Raw genomic sequence first — 22,998 nt, 5'->3', positions numbered from 1 at the left:
ACTTTATTCCCAACATGCTCTTTCCTCTTTCTCGTTAGGAGAAACAATTGCAGCACTCACAGATGGGACCAAGTTGAATCAGCTGGAATCGGATGGCCAGATCACAATTTTGACAGACAAAACAGGAGTTGTGCAGGCCGCCAGGCTGCTGCTCTCCTCAGTGACAAAGGTGTTGCTGCTGGCCGACCGAGTAGTCATCAAACAGATTGTGACCTCAAGAAACAAGGTACTCACTGTGGCGATGCTTGTTGAGGTGAAATCCAGATCATTTGGCAATGCTTGTTAATTTACTATTTTTTAAAAAGATGTATTTATTTACGTATGTGGGTGTTCTGTATTCCTGTACCTCTGCATGACAGAAGAAGGCATCAGATTCCATTACAGTTGGTTGTGATCCACCATGTGGTTGCTGGGAATTGAACTCAGGACCTCTGGAAGACCAACTAGTGCTCTTAACCACTTAGCCATCTCTCCAGCTTTGTTAATTAACTATTTATAGCACCCATTACCTAGAGTTTAAAAGAACATTTTCTATATCTATCATCTCCAATTTACTGAGCCTAAACTTACATTTAGTCCTATTAATTTTTTTATGTATATATAAGTGTTTGCCTGCATATAAATCTGTGTGCCATGTATGTGCTCACAGAGGCTGGGAGAGGGCTTCAGATCTCCTGAAACTGCAGTTACAGATGGTTGTGAACTGCCATGTGGGTTCTGGGAATTGAACCTATGTCTTCTGGAAGAGCAGTCAGTGCTCTTAACCACTGAGCCATCTCTCCATCCTCAGGCCTAATCTTTTAAACACAAACAATATTTCTCATTTAACAACAACAATAAAGATCTTGTTAAGGCTTTTAATGCCAAAAGCCTTAAGTGTACGCAATTTAGGGAGAAAAGCTAAGCTGATGTTGTATATGTGGCAGAGACCTGGTTAGCAACAATCCCGAATGCTTCATTACATTTATTCAAATCCAAGAGGAACAACTTAAAAGCCAAAGACAAATGTAAATCATCTGGGCTCTGGCTGTAGCCCAAACTGGTAGGATGCTCACCTAACATGCACTAAGGCCTGGGTCCAGTCCTCAGCACCACACAAACTGGACTGTGGTGCGACACACCTGCAAGCACAGCACTTAAGTGGAGGCAGGGTGATCAGGAGGTCAAGGCCAACCTCAGTTATATAAAAGTTTGAGACCATCCTGGCCTACATGAGATCCTATCTGGGAAAAAAAAAAAAAAAAAGGCCTGAAACTATAATTATCCACAAGTTACCCTATGTAGAGCCCTTAAATATCCCTGAAGAGTTGCAAAACTTAAAAGATGGGCTTAAACTCTTCTCCTGCTGTCACCAGGGGCTCTGCCCCCATCATGGGAACCAAGTGCCTCCCCCACATGAGGAGGAGGGCAGGCAGATCCGCCAGGCCAGAGGTGCAATCTCTCAGTAGGATCTGAGGCTAGCCCAGCAGTAGGATCTGAGGCTAGCCCTGTCGATGCCCCTAAAGGTGAAATTTTAAAGAGAAAAAGAAATCAGAGAGAATGACAGAGGAAAGAGATTTTCCTGTCTTTTCGCGATGGAGGCTGTGCTCAGTGTGCAGTTTTCTTATCTGTGGGAACTGCTTGTGTTTCCTGAGTTGCCTGGGCAGGTTAGCAGGCCACAGACTCATTAAAAATGAGCAAACACAGGATATCTGTGTTTTTCTAACCTATCTTGGTCTGACCAGAACTCAGTAGTTGTTTTAGAAAAAAAAAAAAAAAAACTATCAGAAAATATGTTTCACATTTATTTACTCTATTTCTTACGTCAAGGAAACTGCATTTTCTAAGGGTGTGCCCTGCACAAGTCCTTGTTTTGTGCCTTCCTCACTACTGAAGCAGTTGGTTTATTTCTATGCAGCTCCTAACTGACATATTCTGTTTTCCACCTGTGAATTCCTAACCCCACCCCACTCCTCACTCTGTAGGTTACCTCCCTTCCACTTTCTTCCAAACTGGAGTTCCTCTAATTTTTGTTCAATGACCTGTACAGTTTCTGATTTTTTTCTCCTCTTCACTGCCTTTTTTTTTTTAAATTTTTTAAATTATTTAATTAATTTATTCAGATTACAACTCAATTGTTATCCCATGACTTGCATCCTCCCATTTCTCCCTCCCTCCTGTTTTCACCCTATTCCCCTCCCCTGGGTCTATGACTGAGGGGGACCTCCTTCCCCACTATATGGTCATAGGCTATCTATCAAGTCTCGTCTTGGTAGCCTGTTTATTCTTTCTCTGAGTGCTACCAGGCCTCCCCACCATGAGGAAGTGGTCAAATATGGGGCACCAGAGTTCATGTCTGAGTCTTCACTGCCTTCTTAGTTCTTATTACTACCTTTGTAAACTTTCAGTTGCTATGACAAAATACCTAAGGCTAGGTACTTTATAAAGAAAGGAGATTTATTTAGCTTCCCTCATCCCTCACCTAGTCAAATAGGTGAGCCTCAGGTTTAGGGCCCTGCCTCAGAAAATAAAGAGGACAGTGATTAGTGAATACATTCAAAGTTGAGCTCTGGCCTCCACAAATGTGTGCATATGTGCACACACATTTGTTCACACACATGAATATATACGCATATACCAATAAATACTTCAAATGAAAAAAGTTCAAGGTCATCCTCAGTTCCATAGGGAGTTTGAGGTCAGCCTAGGTTAGGGACTGCCTGCTAAAATACAAACAAACAAACAAACAACAACAATAACAAACTCTAAATACCCAGAGCAAGATCTCATTCATGAAGTCAAGTATGAAGAGGCAAAGAATGGGCAGAACTGCTGTAATTATTGTACTTAGACATGGCTTTGAGCGTGTCCCCAGATCCCCGTGCTGGGAGCTTGGGCTCCAGTGTATTCATGTGAGAGTTGGTGCAATCTTTACAAGGTGTAGTAAAAGGCAGATATGTCCCTGTAGGCATTGCCTTCAGAGGTGATTTATACAGCCTTCCCAGAGCCTCTTAAGAGGTACTATTAGTAAAAGGTAAGATTGCTCTTGGGGGTGGAGGACTTGTAATCTCAGCTCTTGAGAGTCTGAGGCAAGAGGATCACCATGAGTTCAGGAGTAGAGACTGTGGCCTAATGTCAGCCCATCACTTTGAGAGACTCTGCTAAAAACAGAATCTACCTTTAGGCAGAGACATACTTGCCTCCTCCTTTAAGGGTTAATCTAATAGGGAAGGCCAGGGGCCTGCCTAGGAGACCCCTAGAAAGGCAGCTTATCCAGCACAAGTTGCTTCCCCTTTTCAGAACTCCTTGCCCCTGGTGCAGCTCTAAACCAAGAGTGTTAGCTGCTTCTGTGCTCAGTCTGCCCTTTTTTTTTTTTCCTCCTGTCTTTTTCTTACAAATGCTTTTTAACTCCCTAATTCTTATGTATTCATTAATTTTAAAAAATTTTATTTTATTAATTTATTCAGATTATATCTGTATTCATTAATTTTTTTCCTTTGAATTTATAAGTAAACCCACATCTCTTTATTCTTAAAACCAAGTTAGTTCTCCCAGCAGCTGTAAGCTTTGAGCCAACTGGCGTGTGCTTCTCTCTTCTCAGCTTTCCCACGGAAGTTCGAGTTTCCCTTGTCTCCCTCCGCTCTCCGTTCAACTCTGGATGGTTCTGTCGTTTCTTGTCTGTCACCCAACAATAAGATGCCATCTGCTTTGCAGGTTCTTGCAACCATGGAAAGGCTAGAGAAAGTAAACAGCTTTCAGGAGTTTGTTCAGATATTCAGCCAGTTTGGAAACGAAATGGTGGAGTTTGCACATCTAACGGGCGACAGACAAAATGTATGTACTTATCACTTTGAAAGGTCTTCAGATAAACTCATACCTTTTAGTTTGGATGGGAATTGGATGGGAATGTGATAGTTTTAATCACTTGAATTGACTTCTTTATTAACTACATCCTTTGTAAGTAACCCAGGGTCCATAGTTGGTTGAGTCTTTTTTGTACATATATGACAGTTGTGTTTGTACTGGGGATGGTCGGGTTGTGTGGAAGACCCAACACGAGTGCTTTCCCTGTCATCAGGTGTTCATTTGACTCTTCTGACAGCGCTCAGGCAGAGAAATAGAACTGGTGTGTGTAATTCTAGAGTATTTGCTATATAACCGTTTACTTACCATACTAGATGCTCTATTTGCACTAGCTTTATTATGTTAGGTATTTAATATGCATGAATGCATTTAATATTTAAAGCATCTTTACAAATTGGATATCGCTATTAGTGTTTTATACGCAAGAAAACCAAACCTGAAATGAAGAGATTTTTTTTTCCCCCTAAGGTCACTCTGCTAATGGATGGATTTGGTTAAGTCTGTTCCCAAAGCTTGCCATTCTTCAGCTGCCGCTTGGTGTCTGTTCTTTGGGACCTGTTCCCCAATTCGTACCAACACTCCTAAGCCTGGGGAGCTCTGACTATTTGTCAAGAACAGGCTCTTTCTGCTTAGGATGTTTGTTTATGAAGCCATCTTGTCAGCAGGCCTGGCCTGTGCTACTGAGATGCCTCTGGCTACTTCCCTTAGGCTGCTCCTTCAGTTTGGACATGAGCTTGCCTGGCTGCAGCTATAGTTGGGCGATGCACATGGGCCTGGAAAATGGCAGGCTGGGGAGCAGTACTGTCTCTAAGTAATACTGAGTGTATAGGTGCCGGGCAAGATGGCTGAGCAGGTAAAGAATCCACGAGGTGGGAGGAAATAACTGACTCCTACAAGTCCTCCGACCTCCACATGAATACTATGGCATGTGCATGCTCATGCATGTGTGTGAGCATACAGGGATACACACAGACATCCAAACATACTCACATATGTACACTTGAGCACAAAACAAATAAATGTAATACAAATTTTAAAAAGCCACCTGTGTAGCACCTCATCTCATTTCCTGTCCTGCCACCATTGCTCTTTAATACTTTTGTTTTATTTCTTTCTCTTTTTCTTTCATCATCCTCTGTCTCTTCTCCCACCACTCTTCCCCTACAAAGCTTATTAGCCTAAATATTTTTCTTTTTCTTTCTTTCTTTTTTTTTTTTAGGTTTTTTCAGACAGAGTTTCTTTGTGTATCCTTGGCTGTCCTGGAGTCACTCTGTAGACCAGGCTGGCCTCGAACTCACTGCAATCCACCTGCCTCTGCCTCCCGAGTGCTGGGATTAAAGGCATGCGCCACTAACGCCTCGGCCCTAGCCTAAATCTTTTTATGGCAGTTTATCATCTAACATTTTCTGGATCACTTGAGTAAGTGTGGCGGGACTCAAATTCCAAAGCTTGTGTAGTTCTTTTTGGCTGTGTTTCCTGCTGGCCACACAACTGGAAAACGTTCACTGTTATTATGATTTGTAGTTAGAAATTTGGTATGGAGCCAGGATCGTGGCAGCACTTGTTTTTTTTTTTTTTTTTTTTTTTTTCCTCTCTTTAAATTTAGTTTTGAACATTCTGTCTGTCATCTGTCTCTCTAGCTCTTTTTTTCTTTCTCCTTACTTTGGTCCGTGTGCTGAAAATAGCCACCTGCTAGCTTCTTTCTTCATACCCAGCAGATTGTCATGACTTACTTTTGGGCATTGGGAATATAACAATAAAGAAGCCCAAACCTCGCCTCCGCCCCATGGGGCTTCTACTTTAAAGGGTGTCTGTCGGGGAGGCAGGCAGTAAGAGGCACGAGCACTGCAGATAACTGACCTCAGAGAGGGGAACCACGGGTGAGGGGTGTGCCTGTTGTTTTCACCACGGCAGAGACGGTTCAGAGTACTGTGACTGACCTTTTGACCATTATTACTGTGGAGTGAAGGCTTTTTCAAAAGATCAAGTTGCTTATATGATCTTAGACTACCCCGTGATTTCATTTTATCTCTAGGATTTGAAAGATGAAAAGAAAAAGGCCAGGATGGCAGTGGCGAGGGCCGTGCTTGAGAAGGGCACAATGATGCTCCTCACAGCTTCAAAGGTAAGGGCCTTCTGTGCTGCTCATGTTAGTCAGTGATGAGAAATGAGAAAAGCCCGAGCAAATGCATCGACTGTGGGAGCTTTACGTTTTTGTCTCATTTATTCTATTCTTTTTCTTATGCTGAGGACTGAACTCAGTACCTTGTTCCTGCTAAGTACATACCTCGCCAGTGAGCCCCACCCTGGCCCTATTTGACATTCTTTTTTTTTTTTTTAATATTTGTTTTCTGGTTTGTTGGGGGCAGGGGCTCCAGGGATGTTCTTTTTTTTTTTTTTTTTAATATTTTATTTAATTTTAATCTATGTGCATTAGTGTGAAAGTGTCAGGTCTTGGAGTTACAGACAGTTGTGAGCTGCCATGTGGGTGCTGGGAATTGAACCTGGGTCCTTTGGAAGAGCAGGCAGTGCTCTTAACCACTGAGCTATCTCTCCAGCCCCCTATTTGACATTCTTGAAGAGATGAAAATAGTAACTTAGAACCAAGTCGAATCTGTTACTATTATCAAGAATGCTGACCTTCCTTCCCCGGCTCCTGTGCCTACTTTGAATCAGCAGCTAAGTGGAAGACAGTGGATCTAGTACCATGAACAGAGCCACTAGGCGCCGTCGTTCATGGCACAGTTGGCCAGGCCACACCATCTAGTAAAAGCTGGGCAAGGCAGGATCGGCTAGGCAGAACTGGTGGAGTATGAGGAATGAAGCCTCGATTGGCGTCTTCCATGAATTCATGGCCTCTCCTTTCTATTTGTGCTTTTATAAAATGATGGGCCAGGAGTGTGTGTCCCCAGGCAGCAGTTGGCCCAGCTCAGGGATGAGTTGGTACCATCGGTAGAGTTTGTAGAGACTTGTCTTTGCTTCTGTGAGTATTTCCTGGAGTGATGGGATTAGCAAAGCCACAAAACGTTCTGTTCATATCTAGAAGCTGGAGTGCATATTTTTTTCCATCACATTTTAAAAGTGAAAGATGCAGCTACAGTCAGTCACCTAGTGCCTTGTTCGGTTTTCCCTATTCCTTGCTCATTCTGGCTTATGTGAGTCAGCACTGTAAAAAACAGTTTCAGTCATGATAAAGATGTCAGGCTTTCCTATCGCTGAAATCAAGATGAACATAATGTTGATGCTTGAAGATGCAGCTTTGCTCTCTGGTATTCACTTAACCTTGCTGTCGCTTTTTACTCATCCTGCTTCCACACTAGTGAGGAGAGGCGGCTGGGGGAGCCGGGGTCCCAGCAGATTTGGGTAAAGAACCGTTTTTTATTAGCCTGGCATGTTTTCTGTAAGATTTTAATGTGTTACGATATGAGTTATTACTAAAATAAAAACCTCAACTGTTCTGAAGACGTGTCTCAGGCATCCCAGCTGTGACTCAGCCCATAAAAACAAAGAAGGAGTGTTTAACCGGATGAGAGTGGCCCTGGATAAAGTCATCGAGATCGTGACTGATTGCAAACCGAACGGAGAGACCGACAGCTCATCCGTCAGCATTTTTGCTGGGATTAAAGAATTGAAGGTAAGGGTAAAAGTGTAGGCTCTGCTTGTTCTCCTTTCTCATTTAAGGCAGCATTCTTACATAGTGTCCATATTTTGTGTAATAATATGGAGTGGTTCTTCTGGGAGCTGGGGAGATGGCTCAAGTGGTTGATAGTGATGGATGCTTTTGAAGAGGACCAAAGTTAGGTTCTTGGTACCCATATCAGGTGGCTCCGAGCTACATGTAACTCCAGGGAATCTAACACACTCTCTTAGCCTCCCCGGTGCCCATACTCATGGGCAACCCCTTAGGCACCCCCCCCCCACTATACATATAATTAAAAAAATAAAGAGGCTCTTCACAGAAAGCACTGTATCTCAGGGGCTGGAAAGATGGCTTAATGGGTGAGAGCAAGGGCTGCTCTTGCAGAGGACCAGTTCATTTGCTCTCACCCACATGGCAGCTCACAGCTGCCTGTCACTCCAGTTTCAGGGCATCTGATGCCCTTTTCTGGCTTCCATGGGCCCAGGCATGCACATGGTGCACATATGTACATACAGGCAAATCACTCATACATAATATATTTCTTTAATGTAATGCCACTCTGCGGAAACCTAGCAGTGAACAATACGGACGCAGGGTTATGTCAACAGACAGCACAGGTCTGTTTGTAGCAGCCCCGTTGAGCTCTTGCTTTACATGGCCTCTATGTAGAACCATCTGCACATGGTCACACACAGTATATCCAGTCTCTGCTGGGATCCCTGCTCTTCCTTGTGTGATAGGGCCCGCACATTGTGACTGTAGCAACAACAATTAGAGCTAACAGTTGGAGCGCTCACCCTGGGTCCATTCAGTCCCAGCGCTTTAGAAGTGTAGACCTCTGGAACCCTCACAAGTACTGTTGCCATTCTTTCCAGGGTGCTGTAAGGGAGATGAGATGGGCTTGCTGCCTCAGTACCAGAGCTGAGCGCTGGCTCCAGGTCATCGGAGTTCACATCAGTCAGCCTTCTGGCAGTATCTAGTACAGTGCCCTTATTTTCCAGATGGGAAAACCAAAGCCCTGCCAAGTTGCCTAGTATGCAAAGGGTCACACACCTATCAAAAGCAGGGCTGAGACAGGCATGGTGTGCTTCCTGTGTCACTGCACCTTGACCCTGTGTGAAGATCGAGGTCACAACTGGGAGAGAAAGAGAGCAGAGGGGAGACTTGTTCTCTCTGCTGACCATTGTGTGAGGAGGTGCTCCTGAGATGGGACCCCACCATGTAGCTCAGGCTGGTCTCAGACTGCTGTCTTCTTGCCTCAGCCTTATGAGTGCTGGGATTACAGGCATGGAACACTATGCTTGCCTTGACACTGTTTTTGTTTGTTTTTTGATGGAGAAAAAAAAAATCTGTAGAGAGAAATTAAATACTTTCTTCTGTTTGGTATCATGAATGGATGAGTGGATGCCTTATGGAAACAGTGTTCGATAGCCTTCAAAAGACCAACATAAGTGTATGAAGTTGCTGCTTATCTATTTTTTTTTTTTTTTTTTTCAAGACAGGGTTTCTCTGTGTAGCCTTGGCTGTTCTAGACTTGCTTTGTAGACCAGGCTGTCCTTGAACTCACAGCAATTTGTCTGCCTCTGCCTCCCAAGTGCTGGGATTAAAGGAGTGTGCCATCATGCCCAGCCTTTAAGTTGCTGTTTAAACACACATGCACTCACACGCACACGCACTCACATGCACACACACACACATGCACACACACACACACACACACATGAATAAATAAATGTAATAAATATTTTTTTAAATAACACAATAAGTAAGGAACAGACAATGATGGCCTAAGAATTTAAATTACTGAAGCCTAAAATCTAATCATGTGCAACTCACATCATCTATGTTATTGGTTTTTATTTTTGTTTTAGGCCATGTGTGTGTATGTGTGTGAGTGTGTATGTGTGTGTGTGTGTACACTACTTTGTGTGTAGAGGTCAGATGACAACTTGCAGGCATCAGTTCTCTCCTTCTGACTTGTGGGTCCTGGACAGTGAACTCAGGTTGTCCATCTTGGTGGCATCAATCTTACCTACCGAGCTATTCACCAGCCTCTAGTCATGTTCTGTTTTAAAACTAAAAAGAAAATTACCCACAATGGAATGATGATTGGACACAGCTCAGGCCAAGAGAAAGGGCAGCGTTCACTTTTCCTGTGGTCCCTTGACTTTCCCAAGCCTGCATTTCACAGATCATGTGTAAAGGCTGATTTGAAATACAAAGCCAGGCGTGGTGGCGCACGCCTTTAATCCCAGCACTCAGCACTCAGCACTTGGGAGGCAGAGGCGGGTGAATCTCTGTGAGTTCGAGGCCAGCCTGGTCTACAAAGTGAGTCCAGGACAGCCAAGGCTACCCAGAGAAACCCTGTCTCGAAAAACCGAAACCAACCAAACAAAGAAACCCACCAAAACACAAAATCAGTTAGGTGGCTGGGAAAGTGCAGTGCAGAGCAAAGGCAAACCTGATGGTCTTTCTAGCCTACCTCACCCTCTGTCCAGCTGCTATGTGTGGTTCAGCACACATTCTCCTTTGTGAGCATATGTTTTTGGGACTTTGCCTGGGCATTTTTCCAGCTACAGATACTTCACCTGGAGGCTGGATTGTTATTTCTACCAATTCTACACACTGGTGCCTTTTCTGCCTTCGTATTCTCTGATTGCCTGGGAAGATCATTGTATAAACAGTCCTTGAAACAAGGCCTTGCAAGGCCATTGATGACTCCTGAACAAAGTGCCCTCCTAGGTAACAGGAGAATATATGACCATCGGATGGAGGCTGCAATCCTCTTAAGCCTGGGAAAGGACTTGTTAGCACGTCTCCAGGATGCCGTTAGAATTTGTAGCCCATTTCAGGGATACTTACCCGGATGCATGCTCCTTTTGCTCTTAGTTGAATATAGAAGCTCTTCGGGAGAATCTTTCCTTTGAGCCGAAGGAGAACCTCTCTGCTGCCCTGGAGGTCATCTTGGAGCGTGTGGAGGACTTCACTGATTCTGCCTACACCAGCCACGAGCACAGGGAACACATCCTGGAGCTCTCTGCTCAGGCGAGAACCGAACTGCGGCAGTTCGTTTCCGTGTGGATGCAAGCCGTAAGAAATGTGTTCATTACAGTAAATCTCTCTCTCTCTCTCTCTCTCTCTCTCAAGACAGGGTTTCTCTGTGTAGCCTTGGCTGTTTTTGATCGCTTTGTAGACCAGGATGGCCTTGAATTTATAGAGATCTGCCTGCCTCCGCCTCCCAAGTACTGGGATTACAGGTGTGCGCCAACAAGCCTAGTCATTAGAGTAAATCTTAGGCAGTAACTTTTCTCTTAACAATTAGGGAGATGTGGAAGGTAACAGAACCGGCAGGACTATGAATTTGGTTGGTGTAGGACAAGCATGCCTTATCCTTATGCCTTCCCTGAAGCTCACAGCACGTGCCAGGCTGGGTTTTGTGCCACCATCACCAACTATAGTTTCCCTGTTATTCCCACTCTTTTTCCAAACTCACGGTTGGCAAATTCCTTTCCCAAGTGCTTCTTGAGTGTGGAGATCAGGAGAAGGGATCTGTGGCCCTTGAAACGCGGAGTCGGCTGCTGGTGCTATTCAGTTGTGCACTGTGTTTAACTCCGAGCACAGACGATGTTTTAGGACGCTCACTGAGGTCTAAGCTGCAGTGGAGAGCAGGGTAGATCCATCTGGCAGCTGGAAGGCTATCACTCTCACACAGACTCCAGGACTAAATCAGCCAGCAGCCACTTAAGAGGCCTGAGTGACATATTGTCAACATGGGAGACTGTTTGAGCAGCGTGAGTAAAAACTACAGAAGTGTGACAGCACAGGGAGTTTGTCCCAAGTTTCATAGCAGTGCATTGCAGAATGGGTTTGGAGGAAGGGCTGCAGCATATTTTGGTACCTTTTTATTTCTTTTTCTTCTTTCTTTTTTCTTTTTCTTTCTTTCTTTCTTTTTTTTTTTTTTTTTTTGTTTCTTTTGTTTTTTGAGACAGGGTCTCTCTGTGTTAACCTTGGCTGTCCTGGACTCACTTTGTAGACTAGGCTGGCCTCGAACTCATAGTGATCTTCCTGCCTCTGCCTCCCAAGTGCTGGGATTAAAGGCGTGCGCCACCACGCCTGGCCACCTTTTTATTTCTTAAATCTAGGTTAAGTCATAAAGTATTTGCAGTAGCTAACATGGTGATAGACGGGTAGAGCAAATGTGGATATAATGAATGAAAGCATTGGCATTAAGGAGGAAGAGAGTGTGACTTAGAAGAATTGGTAGCTACATTGATTTATACATGAAGGGTAGAGAGAAATCACGGATTTTAGGGGCTATTTCCTTGGCATCCCTACACTGCACATGGCCTGTTTTCTGGGAGTCTTGCCCTAATAGCATGGTGTAAGATGTGTGGGCAGTGCTCTGCATTTGAATTGTGTGTGTACTGTGTGGTATAAAGAGGAGGCTGCTTTAGTGATGGGTCTGTGACATCGAACACTACGTTTCTTGTGACGATTTGCTCAGCGCGGCAATGCGATTATATTACTGCCTGCTCTGCAGCTGACATTTGCACATACTCCAAGGCATCCAGCTCTCTCGTTCTGTCTGCTCGATGTCCTTTCCATTATTTTTCCTACAGCTGTGGCTGAATGCCTTCCACATGCTGGGTGCCAGAAGTCTAAAGAGAATTAAGATGGTCTTTGCCAACCATGACTTTGCAATATAGAAAAAGCAGGATGTGGTGGGACAAGGACACAAATAAACTAGAAGTTTCTTGATAGATCCTATGCTGAGGGCATGACAGAGAGAAGTTAGAATTAGGGAAAGGATGTTAGAAGGCTCCCAGCAGGCACTGCGACTGCCTTTGATGTGCTGGTTGAGAGAACCAAATACCTATGACCTGCATAGTCCCGGCAGGAAAGGTGGACTTTAAGCAAGCCAATATTAAAAACATAAATATGTGATTCTGAGCTAGGATGATTACTTGGAGAAAAAGTTAGAGTAGGGAAGGAAGAGGCCTGACTTAGACTGGGTGACATGGGGCTCCCTGAGAAAGAAAGGCTGTGCAGCTTCTTAGAGAGAAATAGAATTTTGGTATTCATCTATGCTAAAAACAAAAGGGTGGACATTCCAGGCTGTCAATAAAAGAGATCAGTTTTAGACACAAATTTATTAAAGAAAAACTTGTTTTTGAAAGTTCACCTGTTTATAATTAGTGCGGAAAATACAAATAAATTCTATTTTCTTTTTTTTATTTTATTTTCTTTTTTTTATTTTTCTATTTTCTACTGTAACCTTAAACAGGTAAATTTAAGAAATACTTCTTCCAGGTCTGGGAGTGTACCTCAGTAGTACAACACTGGCCTCATGAGTTTGATCCATAGCGCCACAAAAACAAACAAGAATACTTTATTATCGTCAAGTGGCATTAAGGCGTACTACAATTATAGTGACTATTGAATTGGAAAAACAGATTAAAAAGGTAAAGTGACCTACATGTATCCTTCTCGAATTTTCAGCAAAGCAGGAAGACAAAGAGTGCTGCCGAGGAGCTGGAACTCTCTATTCTGAAGATCAGCCACAGCCTCAACGAGCTGAGGAAAGAAGTAAGGAGTCCAAACACGTACCCTCCTGCCGTAGGCCCCGTGGGAAGCGCATGCGCAGTAGTGTGTTTCTGGGCCTGCACAGTGCTCGGCTTTCCCTCTGGCTGGCTGTTAGTGTGAGGTGACTTATTAACACTGATACTCTCAAAGCTCACTCATGAGTAGGCAGAGCAGCATTATCCACTATAGCTGGGGAATCACCTAGGTGTCCACCAACAAGGGTCATTGGATTCCAATCAGTGGTTTCTTGGGATCAGAAATTTTGAGATATTTACTACCAAGGGGCAGAGGTGGCCTTTTTGGAGCCATGAAGATGTTTGAAATATTGAGTATGGAGGTAGGTCTACGGCTTATGTGTCTGCAAAGCCCTGTACCTTTACATTGGGAATGCTCTGTGTATAAATTATGCCTCATTGAAGTTCTTTTTCTTTTTTAAAAAATGTCCTTGAGTGGAGGAGATGGAGGAGATTTCCTTGTTCCCGAAGGAGAATGTGCTCATCCGTGACTGCCTTGGGCACGTGGAATTGCGTGTCCTGTGGTAGCTTCTTAGCCAGGCTTGCTTATACTGCCACATGGCCCTCTGGTTGTTATCAGCACTGTCTGGAGACACACTGTGCACATGTGTGTGCCGTGTATGTACTGTTTTCTCTCTGACACACAGCTGGGCAGCTGCATTCGGGCTCTGCCTGCAAAGCCTACGCACTTGTTGCCTGGCCCTTCCTGGAGATGCTCAAGCCATGGTAAACATGCCCTCCAGGCTTGGCATCTCACTTTTCACGTGGCTATAGGACGTCCTCATGATCCCCCAGCACGCCAGCCCCTGCTACGGTGTTCATGGACCATAGGGTCTCTTTTCCTTTGTCATTCCTTTGCGGTGTGGCTGCTGGTCCTGACTTTTGTCGTGGCACAAGTAGAGAAGATAGCAGCTTGAGACCGGAAAGTTTTCTGTGCCCCGTGGCCTTATGTGTAGTACTTTGAACCAGCTCTTGTTGTTTGTTGTTCAGATCTGGGAACTGAGGCTTAGGCTAGGGAAGTGCTCTACCACTGAGCTCAGTGACAGATGCTGCCACACTATGGCTGGCTACTCTACGTATGGTGTGCTGACCTCTCCTTTGGATGCATTTTAGAGGTTTTTCAAGTCTCTGTCCATACAAAGACTGCAGCTCCCATGGCAAATTGCTCCCTCCAGACCCTCCTCCAAAAAACTCCTGTACCCTTCTTTCTACTTTATTATTTTGTGCTTTTGAAGCTGGTTCAAGTCTCTGGAGAGTGAAATAGGGTTCTGGGCTTTGTTTCTCCACTGTATGCAGGTGATGTGCTTGTTCCTCACTGTATACAGGGGATGTGCTTGTTCCCCACTGTATACAGGTGATGTACTTGGAATCTTACCCAGGGACTGACAGCTCTATTGAAACTTCCTTTAAGCTTCCTGTTAAATGTAGAATTATGTGATTTCCCCAACTGCTTGATTTCGTCATCTTAAGATTTAATTAAGTGCTGAAATGCTGAACTGTGAGCACAGCATGAGAATCTCTGGCAATGCAGTGACTTCCCACAGGGTTGTTTCCTTGCCACGGCAACCATGAGGAATTCTAAGGATTAAGAAACTTGGTATGTGGAAAGCTGTGATTGGATGATGCAGGCAGGAACAGACTATTGTTCTGCTTCTTCCTCTTGTTAATGAGTTGTCCTCAGTACCCTTGTAAGGTCTAGAAGACCTTGGCAAGGCACTCGGCCATTGGGGATGCATTGCGCAAAGGCCTGGTGTCAGATAGTCTCTAAGGTTAACACGGTCTTTTTTAATTCTTCTATAACATTTAGTTTTTACAGGGAAGTAATTTTAATGTCTTTCTGACCATAATTCATCTGACTTGGGCGATCAATGCAGGCAGCTCCACTGTTTATTTTATACAAAATTCTTTCTATCATTTCAATTGATATCCAGCTACTTCAGCGAAAAAAGAAATTGCTTCATTTTAACAGGCTTAATTCAAAGTCAGATTTTCCTTAAAATAATGCTTTTTATTAAAACTTGCCTTTTTGGGGACAAATCCCAAATCACCTGCCATGTAATTTACACACACACACACACACACACACACACACACACAATTTTAGAGTTAATCTGTCCAAAGATAGCTAGTGCCAGTAAGAGCTGAAAATGAGGTCTGCCTGTGTCCAACCCAACTTGAAGACTATGTTACCCTTTATATGCTGTTTCTGCCAGAACCCAGAGTTCTTGGAGTGGATTTCCAGGGAGCAACTACACACAGAATGTTCCCTCCTGAGGGCAGGGATTGGGTCCTTCTTGTCAGGTATCCAGTCTCTATAAGTTCCTTTCATGACGTGGGTGTTTAATAAGATTTTACCCAGGTCCCAGTTGGCTGGCTCTCATGTACTAAATAATACTTTAAAAGCTGGAACCTGGACTGAGACTTTGTATACATTAAGGAGCTGCTGTGTCACTGGTGTGCTCACTCGAAGTGCTGCTTTTTCTTTTTATTTATTTGTTTTTTTTTTTTTTATTCAATTCTGGGAATTAAATTCCAGGCCTTGATTGAGCTGTACTATAGTCCCCCTTAAAAACTGCTTAATGGGCAGGCAGATTGCTGTGAGTTCAAGGCTAGCCTGGTCTACAAAGCGGTCCAGGACAGCCAAGGCGACACAGAGAAACCCTGTCTCGAATAACAAAAAACAAAACAAAACAAAAACCAACCAAACAACAACAACAACAACAACAAAAACTTGCTTAATGACTATTGGCCACTATTAGATCTTCCTTACAGGGGTCTGAACACTGAAGTTTAACACTGAAAATTTTTTAAAAATTTTATGCCTGTGGGAGTTTTGCCTTTATGCATATCTAGGCATCAAGTATGTGCTTGAAGAGGCCAGAAGTGGGAGTCAGATCCACTGGGACTAGATTTACAGATGATTGTGTGTTGCCACGTGGCTGCTGGGAACTGAACCCAGATCCTCCAGAAGAGCAGCCAGTGCTTTTAACCACTGAGCAATCTCTCCAGCCCTTGAACAGTAAACTCTTTTTTTTTTTTTCCCTCCAGAGCTGAGGACCGAACCCATGGCCTTACACTTGCTAGGCAAGCTCTCTACCAACTGAGCTAAGTCCCCAACCCCAAATAGTAAACTCTTAATACCATCCCACTTCTCACCGTCTTCGTTGATAGCAGAAGCGTGTTCAGCTAGGACAGAAGCTGTGTGGGACAGACATGGCTGCTAGAATGAAGAAGGGCCCAGGCTCCCTTACCACTGAGTGGCCAGGGCATGTTGTCCACACAGCCCTGCTGCTGACACCAGTGACTTGGGTGAACAGATGTCGCCCTGCTGTGGGGAGGACTTGCATGGCACTCCAGGCTTCTGTGACCATGGGGGTGATTCACTTTGAGCAGGGCAGGTGCAATGCTTTGGGTGTTTCTTCTGAAATTATTACAGCTCTTCTCGGGCGCTGGGTCATAAAACTTTTTGTTTAATTTCCTGCCCTGATCGCCTTTCACCCTCATCTTCTTCAGCTTCACCGTACAGCCACGCAGCTGGCCGCTGACCTGTTAAAATTCCATGCCGATCATGTGGTTTTAAAAGCATTAAAAGTTACTGGAGTAGAAGGAAATTTGGAAGCTTTGGCTGAATACGCCTGCAAACTGTCTGAGCAGAAAGAACAGCTTGTTGAGGTGAGTAATAGATCTGCTCACTGAGCAAACTGTAGTTTACAATTCAGTAGCAAAGTTAATTATGAGAGACGATTAACACATGGTTTTCAGCTAATTTATCTGAACATTCCCCTCTCTTCTCTTTGGAATCCAAAAAGGGATAACATATGCCTACCCTGTTCTTCTAATACTTAGGCCTCTAAAACATAGTGGTATGATATGCTAGAACCCCAAAATACATTTTAAAATCTTCTTTTCTTTGTCTTCTCAGGTGAGACTCTGGGGGTAGCACAGTGGAGTGACAGGTTCTGTTTGAATCTGGGGAAGTCTCAGGAAGAAAGAGGTGAAGTCAGGATGGGATGAGAAGTGCTTAGCAAGAGAGCTGGTCTCAGACTCGCAAAGCCCCTTAAGTGTGTGTGTGTGTGTGTGTGTGTGTGTTTGTGTGTGTGTGTGTGTGTGTGTGTGTTGGGGTGTAGGGAGCTGTAGCCTGCTGCAGTAAGTGTAGTCAGTGATAGGAGAGCCAGGCCAAGTCAGCAGAGGAGGCAGGACCTGGGAGTCCACACACTAGGCACATCGATGGCCAAGGTGGCCCAACAAACATAAAAAGCAAAGGGCATTTCTTTCCTTTTCATTAACTAAATATAGCTATGGACAACCCAAGTTAGCCTCCTAAGGCAGAAAGCAAGTTTGAGAAGAGAGGACGTAGTATAAGGCGAGACAGTGGGAAGACACACCGTCTTTTCTCTGAGCTCCAACCCCTGCTAAGTGTGAGTCACCCTCTCGCTGTACAATTCCAGCTCATCTTAATTGATATTCTAGGTCTTCTAGCCATTGAAAATGTTACCATGTATCTGATAGTTTACAAAAAAATGCACCCTTAATCACGTATGTGTGTGCGAGGTCTGTTTTGGACAGTGGGTCTTAGTTAGGGTTTCTGTTGCTGTGAAGAGACACCATGACCACAGCAACTCTTTTCTTTTTTTAAAGATTTATTTATTTTATTTATTGTATATAAATGCTTTATCTATAGAAGAGGGTATCAGATTACATTAGATGGTTGTGAGCCACCATGTGGTTGCTGGGAATTGAACTCATGACCTCTGGAAGAGCAGGCGGCATTCTTAACCACTAAGCCATCTCTCCAGCCTGACAGCAACTCTTTTTTTTTTTTTTTCCTGACAGCAACTCTTATAAAGGAGAACATTTAACTGGGCCTGGCTGACAGTTTCAGAGGTTTAGTTCATTATTGTCATGGTGGGAAGCACAGCAGTGTGCAGGCAGACATGGTGCTGGAGAGGCGGCTGAGAGTTCTACATCTTGATCCACAGGCCACAGGAAGAGACAGTGGAACACTAGGCTTGGCTTGAGTGCCTGGAGACTTCAAAGCCGATGCCCCAGTGACACACTGCCTCCAACACAACCACACAGACTCCAACTCCAACAAGGCCACACCCCCCCAATAGTTTCAGTCTCTATGCACCTGTCGCCATTTTCATTTAAACTACTGCACGGTGTATATAGTACAGTCTTCACATTGCAATCCCCAAAGGTGATGCTACAATTGAGCTGGCTTCCTGTCTTTTACTTGTCTATACAGTAGCCTGGACACATTCTCAAAGTGGCTCTTATTTCCTTTATTTAATAGATTTACTTCTGTTCTTTGTATAAACCAAACATTATGGCTGTAGAGAGACCAACTTTAGGAAACTTACAACAAACCTTTTAAATGGTAAAACAAAATAAAAAACCTATCCTTTTTAAGCCTCATGATATTTACTAGTTTTCTCTAAAGGAGGCTTCCTACTTCTTTATAAGCAGTCTGCCCAATTCATTGCTATCTCAAAGAAGAAAGGTGTGCACATCTAATTGTCCCAGGGAGAAGTATCAGCTTGTGATAATTGACAGTTCAGCAGCAGGACTCTGGAGGCTGATGCAGCAAGTGCATGTGGTCAGCGAGACCTTTTGAAGGTTCCTCGTGGCTCTGGCATCTTGTGGCCACCTTGCCTCCGTCAGATAGGAAGCGGAAGCAGTACTCTATGCCCACGTCTGCTCCCAACTTGGCCTTCAGTCATGTACACATCCATTCTTAGGTTTGTAAGCTTTGTTTTCCACATCAGAAGGATGAGGGTGTGGAAGGTGAACTGTAGCTATGCTTTCTTGCAGACGTGTCGATTGTTGAGGCATGTCTCCAGCACGGAACCCCTTGAAATAACCTGCATACACGCAGAGGAGACATTTCAGGTGACTGGCCAACAGGTATGGCAATGGCAGGTTATTATTATTATCTTTCCTATATCGTGTGCTGTTTGACTGTGTGACAGACAGTGAGGAAGCAAGCAGAAGGTCTGCATCAGTGGAGGTCTGACTCTGCTGAGAGGAAGGACGACACTGAAATTCTGTTGGTAAAGTACTGGATCATGGCTGCATTCTAACAGATCATCTGGTTTTTCTGCCAGGCTGGGAATCGGCTCATTGAACTGAAATGCTAGGTTGTATCTATTTTAATGAGGCTGTTTCTAATGCAGGTCACTGTAATACACATTCAGAGAAGGACATCAGTATGTAACAAGCCACAGAAATATAGTTCAGCTTAGTCATTCCTAAGCACCAGCTGGAAGGCTCAGTGGGTAAAGGCACTTGCTGACAAGCCTGATGACATCCCCGGGCCCCACATTGGTGGAAAGAGGGAATCAGCCCCTCAGTTGTCCTCTGACCTCCACACGCATGCCACCCTCTGTATGCACACACAGAAAATTAATAAGTAAAAAAAAAAAAACATAAACAAAATGAAGACTGTGCTTGTGTCTGTTAGTTTTTGAACAAGATCCTATTGGATGCAGAATTACTACCTCCAGTTAGACAGAGAGCACATTATGCTATTAAAATAATGACTGATAATCAGAATCTGCAATGCCAAAATTCTTCAGTAAAGACCTAATGTCCAGTATGATTCCGACAGCTGAGATTTTAACGATCACATCCGTGTTTCCCTTACCCCCTTAGATCATTTCTGCCGCTGAAACACTGACGCTGCACCCGTCCAGCAAAATCGCTAAGGAAAACCTGGATGTGTTTTGTGAAGCTTGGGCATCTCAGATTAGTGACATGGCAATACTGCTAAGAGAAATCAGTGACGCATCTGAAGGAAGACGAGGTGAGAAACGTCCACTTGTTGAAGTGTATTATTTCAGCTTTTATTTATGTATTATCTTAATATAACTGCATTAGTGTTTTGGTTTGTTTTTTAATGTTAAGCCTTGGATACAAAATTAATTATCTTGTTACAGCCCAGCTGGGCTATTTTCATAATAAAATGCCTTCCATAGATAGAAACAAGGACAAAAGTATCTAATTGTTTTAGTATCTCATTAATAAAGTAGATTAGACTATAGAGTAGTGCATATCCAAACTGTCATTTTGTATTGAAACCAAGCCGGCCTTTTGTTTCCTTTACTTTTTGTTGTTGTTGTTGTTAGTTTTAATTAGTACAAAAGCTCTTGTACAATACAGAAACTCTCTAACTTAATTCTACTTAGTTCATAATGAAATGAATGTGATTATTTGACTTTTGGAATGCCTCCCTCTGCTCGGGTGGAATCTCTCTCCTTGATGACTGCATAAGCTTGGGATACTGGCTGCGGTCGGTGAGTGCACTGGCGTCATACAACATGGAAAGTGGCACTGCACAGTGTGGGGACGGCATCGCCATTCCTCTTTATGTTCATGTCATCTGCCCATCACACTGTGCTGCATGGTCTATGTTTATGAGTCTGTCTATGTATAGACTTTCCCGTTTGAATGGCTTCTGTTAGCGTTAAAGCATGACTTCTTAAAAATAAAATGCCACAGTCATCGCTGTTCACCTTCTTAGTAACCCATTAGGCCGATAATGTCTCTGGAGTTTATTAGTGAAGTAGAAGCTGACAGGGGTCAGTATGTCAGTGTCCACAGTGAGCGAGTAGCAGAGAGCTAGATTCTTACCAAGTCTGAGAGATGGAAGTTTTCTCAGCCTCTCACACTTGTTAGCAGGATCATTAAACTCTACCCTACCTCTACCGGATTCTAGTGGGAAAGGATGAACTGACAAAGGCTCACAAGTATGCTCCAGTCTCTCTTTCTAGATCCACTTCAGAAGGCTGGGCAATCTCAGTGCTAGGCAGTGCAAAGAATAAGAGCAAGGAGCCAGTAATGAGCAACAGGAGCCTGGACCCTTGATTTAGTTTCTACTTAGTAGCTGAGTATAGGCTGGCTTTCTAGAAGAGAGAAGTGAATCGATGGTCTGTTAACCATCGGGTCTCACACATGTTCCTGGCTCCCTGAGTTGCCCTTTCTTTGGACATCATGCTTGCAATGTGTTTTAGGGTGTTATTTTTGTTTGTTTATTTGTTTTTGTCCCATTGGGTAAGACCTTTCACCTTTATCTCTCAGGTTCCCACTTTAAAGCAAGAAGTTAGGGTAGGGAAATATATGGTGTGAGTCTTGCTGAGCTGGGTATAGTGGCTCACGCCTTTAATGCCAGCATGCAGGAGGCAGAAACAGGAGGATCGCTGTGAATTTGAGGGCACCCTGGTCTACAGAGCAAGTTCCAGGACAGCCAGGGCTGCACAGAGAAATGCTGTCTCAAAAAACAGAACAAAACAAAATTGCTGAAATATGGGCCTGGAGAGGTGGCTCAGCAGTCAAAAGCACTGGACGCTCTTCTATAGAGCCGATAGGTTTTATAGGTTCAATTTCCAGGCTGGTAGCTCACAACCATCTGTAACTCCAGTCCATCCTCTCTTCTGGCACATGTGCGGTGCACAGTCATACATGAAGGCAAAACACTCAAACACATAAAAAGAACAAATAAATGAATGAATAGATTTTTATTTTAATTGGTGACTGATGTTAAGGTGTTCAGACATGTGACGTTCTTGACCTCCCCACCGTCCGCTGTGGACAGGCTAGGATTAAAACAGATTTCTGTATGTGGCTTTGGGGCACATGGTCAGTGTGGTTTCTTTTATTTTTATATTGGATTTAGGTAATGAATAAGAACTTTAGAGATCACAGGGACTCACCAAGTGACAAATCAACTAGGTAGATGGTAATGGTGGCAAACTAGTGCCTGCGAGAGCACTTTCCAGTGCATCTGTTTCTCTGTTATAGTTTTTTCCAACTCTGTTGTATCTGAGAATTACCAGGGCCACGGAGGCAGCGCCTGTGTAGCCCCTTTTGGGAAGCAACGTGAGAGCATTTCAGGGCTGAGGCAGCAATAGAGGGTCATGGGCTAGATAATACAAGATGGCTTTCTAAGCTGCTGAGCCTAAGTAGCCATTCTACCCTCTTCATGTTTCTTAGGGCTGCTTTTTAGGGATATAAAGATAAAGGTTCAGGAAGACTGTAAATGATGAATTACAAGCGAGCTAAGGGCCATTTCTATCAATCTTCCTGTAAGTCGGCCATTTTTTGTGTAAGAGACTAAAGGCGAGGCATGGAAACGGCTTCTTCCTCAGAAAGCTTTTTAATCCTCACAGTTCCAAGGCCAGGAAACCATTAACAACAACACTCCCTTGCAATCCTAAATAAGTTCTAAGGAACTTATTCAAATGATAAGTCTTTTCCAGTTTCACTAACTGGCCCTTAACAGCAATACCTTGTAGATCAGCCCCACCCAAAGGGACAGGATGTGAGCAGCCTGTGTGATAGGAAGGCGCTGGTCAGCACAAGAGAAAGTTTAAAGGCGGCATTTGCTTTAGTAATAGAGTTTATTTATTGTTCCTCAGACAGTGTCATTTCGTGGGCAGGGATGTAGCTCACTTGGGAGACTGCTTGCCTAGGAGGCAGGAAGCCTCGGGTTCTGGTCCCTGAGCACTCATACATGGGATGTGATGATGGTGCCTGCTTGTAAACCCAGTGCTCAGGGACAGAGGCAGGAGGATCACAAGTTCAAGGCCAGGCTTGGCTACATGGTGAGTTGGAGGTCAGCTGAGCTACATGAGGCTTCAGCTTTAAAAAGTTACCATTTTGGAGCTGGAGAGATGGCGTAGAGGTTAAGAGCACTGTCTGCTGCTCCAGAGGTCCTGTGTTCAATTCCCAGCAACCACATGGTGGCTCACAGTGATCTGATGTCCTCTTCTGGCCGCAGGTGTACATGCAGGCAGAGCACTGTCTACATAATCTTTTTTAGAAAGTTATCATTTCAATCTAAAGTTAGTGTTATCCTATAGCTGAATATACCACCCTTTCCTTAAAAAGAAGGTGTCTGTCAGCCACCAGGGCTGCTGA

General features: G+C 44.0%; 1 protein-coding gene across 1 annotated transcript in view; it reads left to right on the top strand.

Annotated features, from left to right (window-relative positions):
- The window catches only part of Ctnnal1 (catenin alpha like 1), a 56,210-nt gene that overhangs the window by 22,401 nt on the left and 10,811 nt on the right, over window positions 1–22,998 (top strand). Inside the window, exons 3-11 of the mRNA XM_051162198.1 lie at window positions 39–226; window positions 3,694–3,813; window positions 5,879–5,968; window positions 7,307–7,477; window positions 10,373–10,573; window positions 12,983–13,069; window positions 16,594–16,752; window positions 18,895–18,987; window positions 19,735–19,885. Coding sequence (XP_051018155.1) covers window positions 39–226; window positions 3,694–3,813; window positions 5,879–5,968; window positions 7,307–7,477; window positions 10,373–10,573; window positions 12,983–13,069; window positions 16,594–16,752; window positions 18,895–18,987; window positions 19,735–19,885 — 1,260 coding nt within the window. The remainder of the gene's footprint in view (window positions 1–38; window positions 227–3,693; window positions 3,814–5,878; window positions 5,969–7,306; window positions 7,478–10,372; window positions 10,574–12,982; window positions 13,070–16,593; window positions 16,753–18,894; window positions 18,988–19,734; window positions 19,886–22,998) is intronic.

This window comes from Acomys russatus, chromosome 2, assembly GCF_903995435.1.
Source record: "Acomys russatus chromosome 2, mAcoRus1.1, whole genome shotgun sequence".
Lineage (NCBI taxonomy): Eukaryota > Metazoa > Chordata > Mammalia > Rodentia > Muridae > Acomys > Acomys russatus.
The sequence above is the reverse complement of the archived record's forward strand: the minus strand, read 5'-3'. Positions and strand labels throughout refer to the sequence as shown.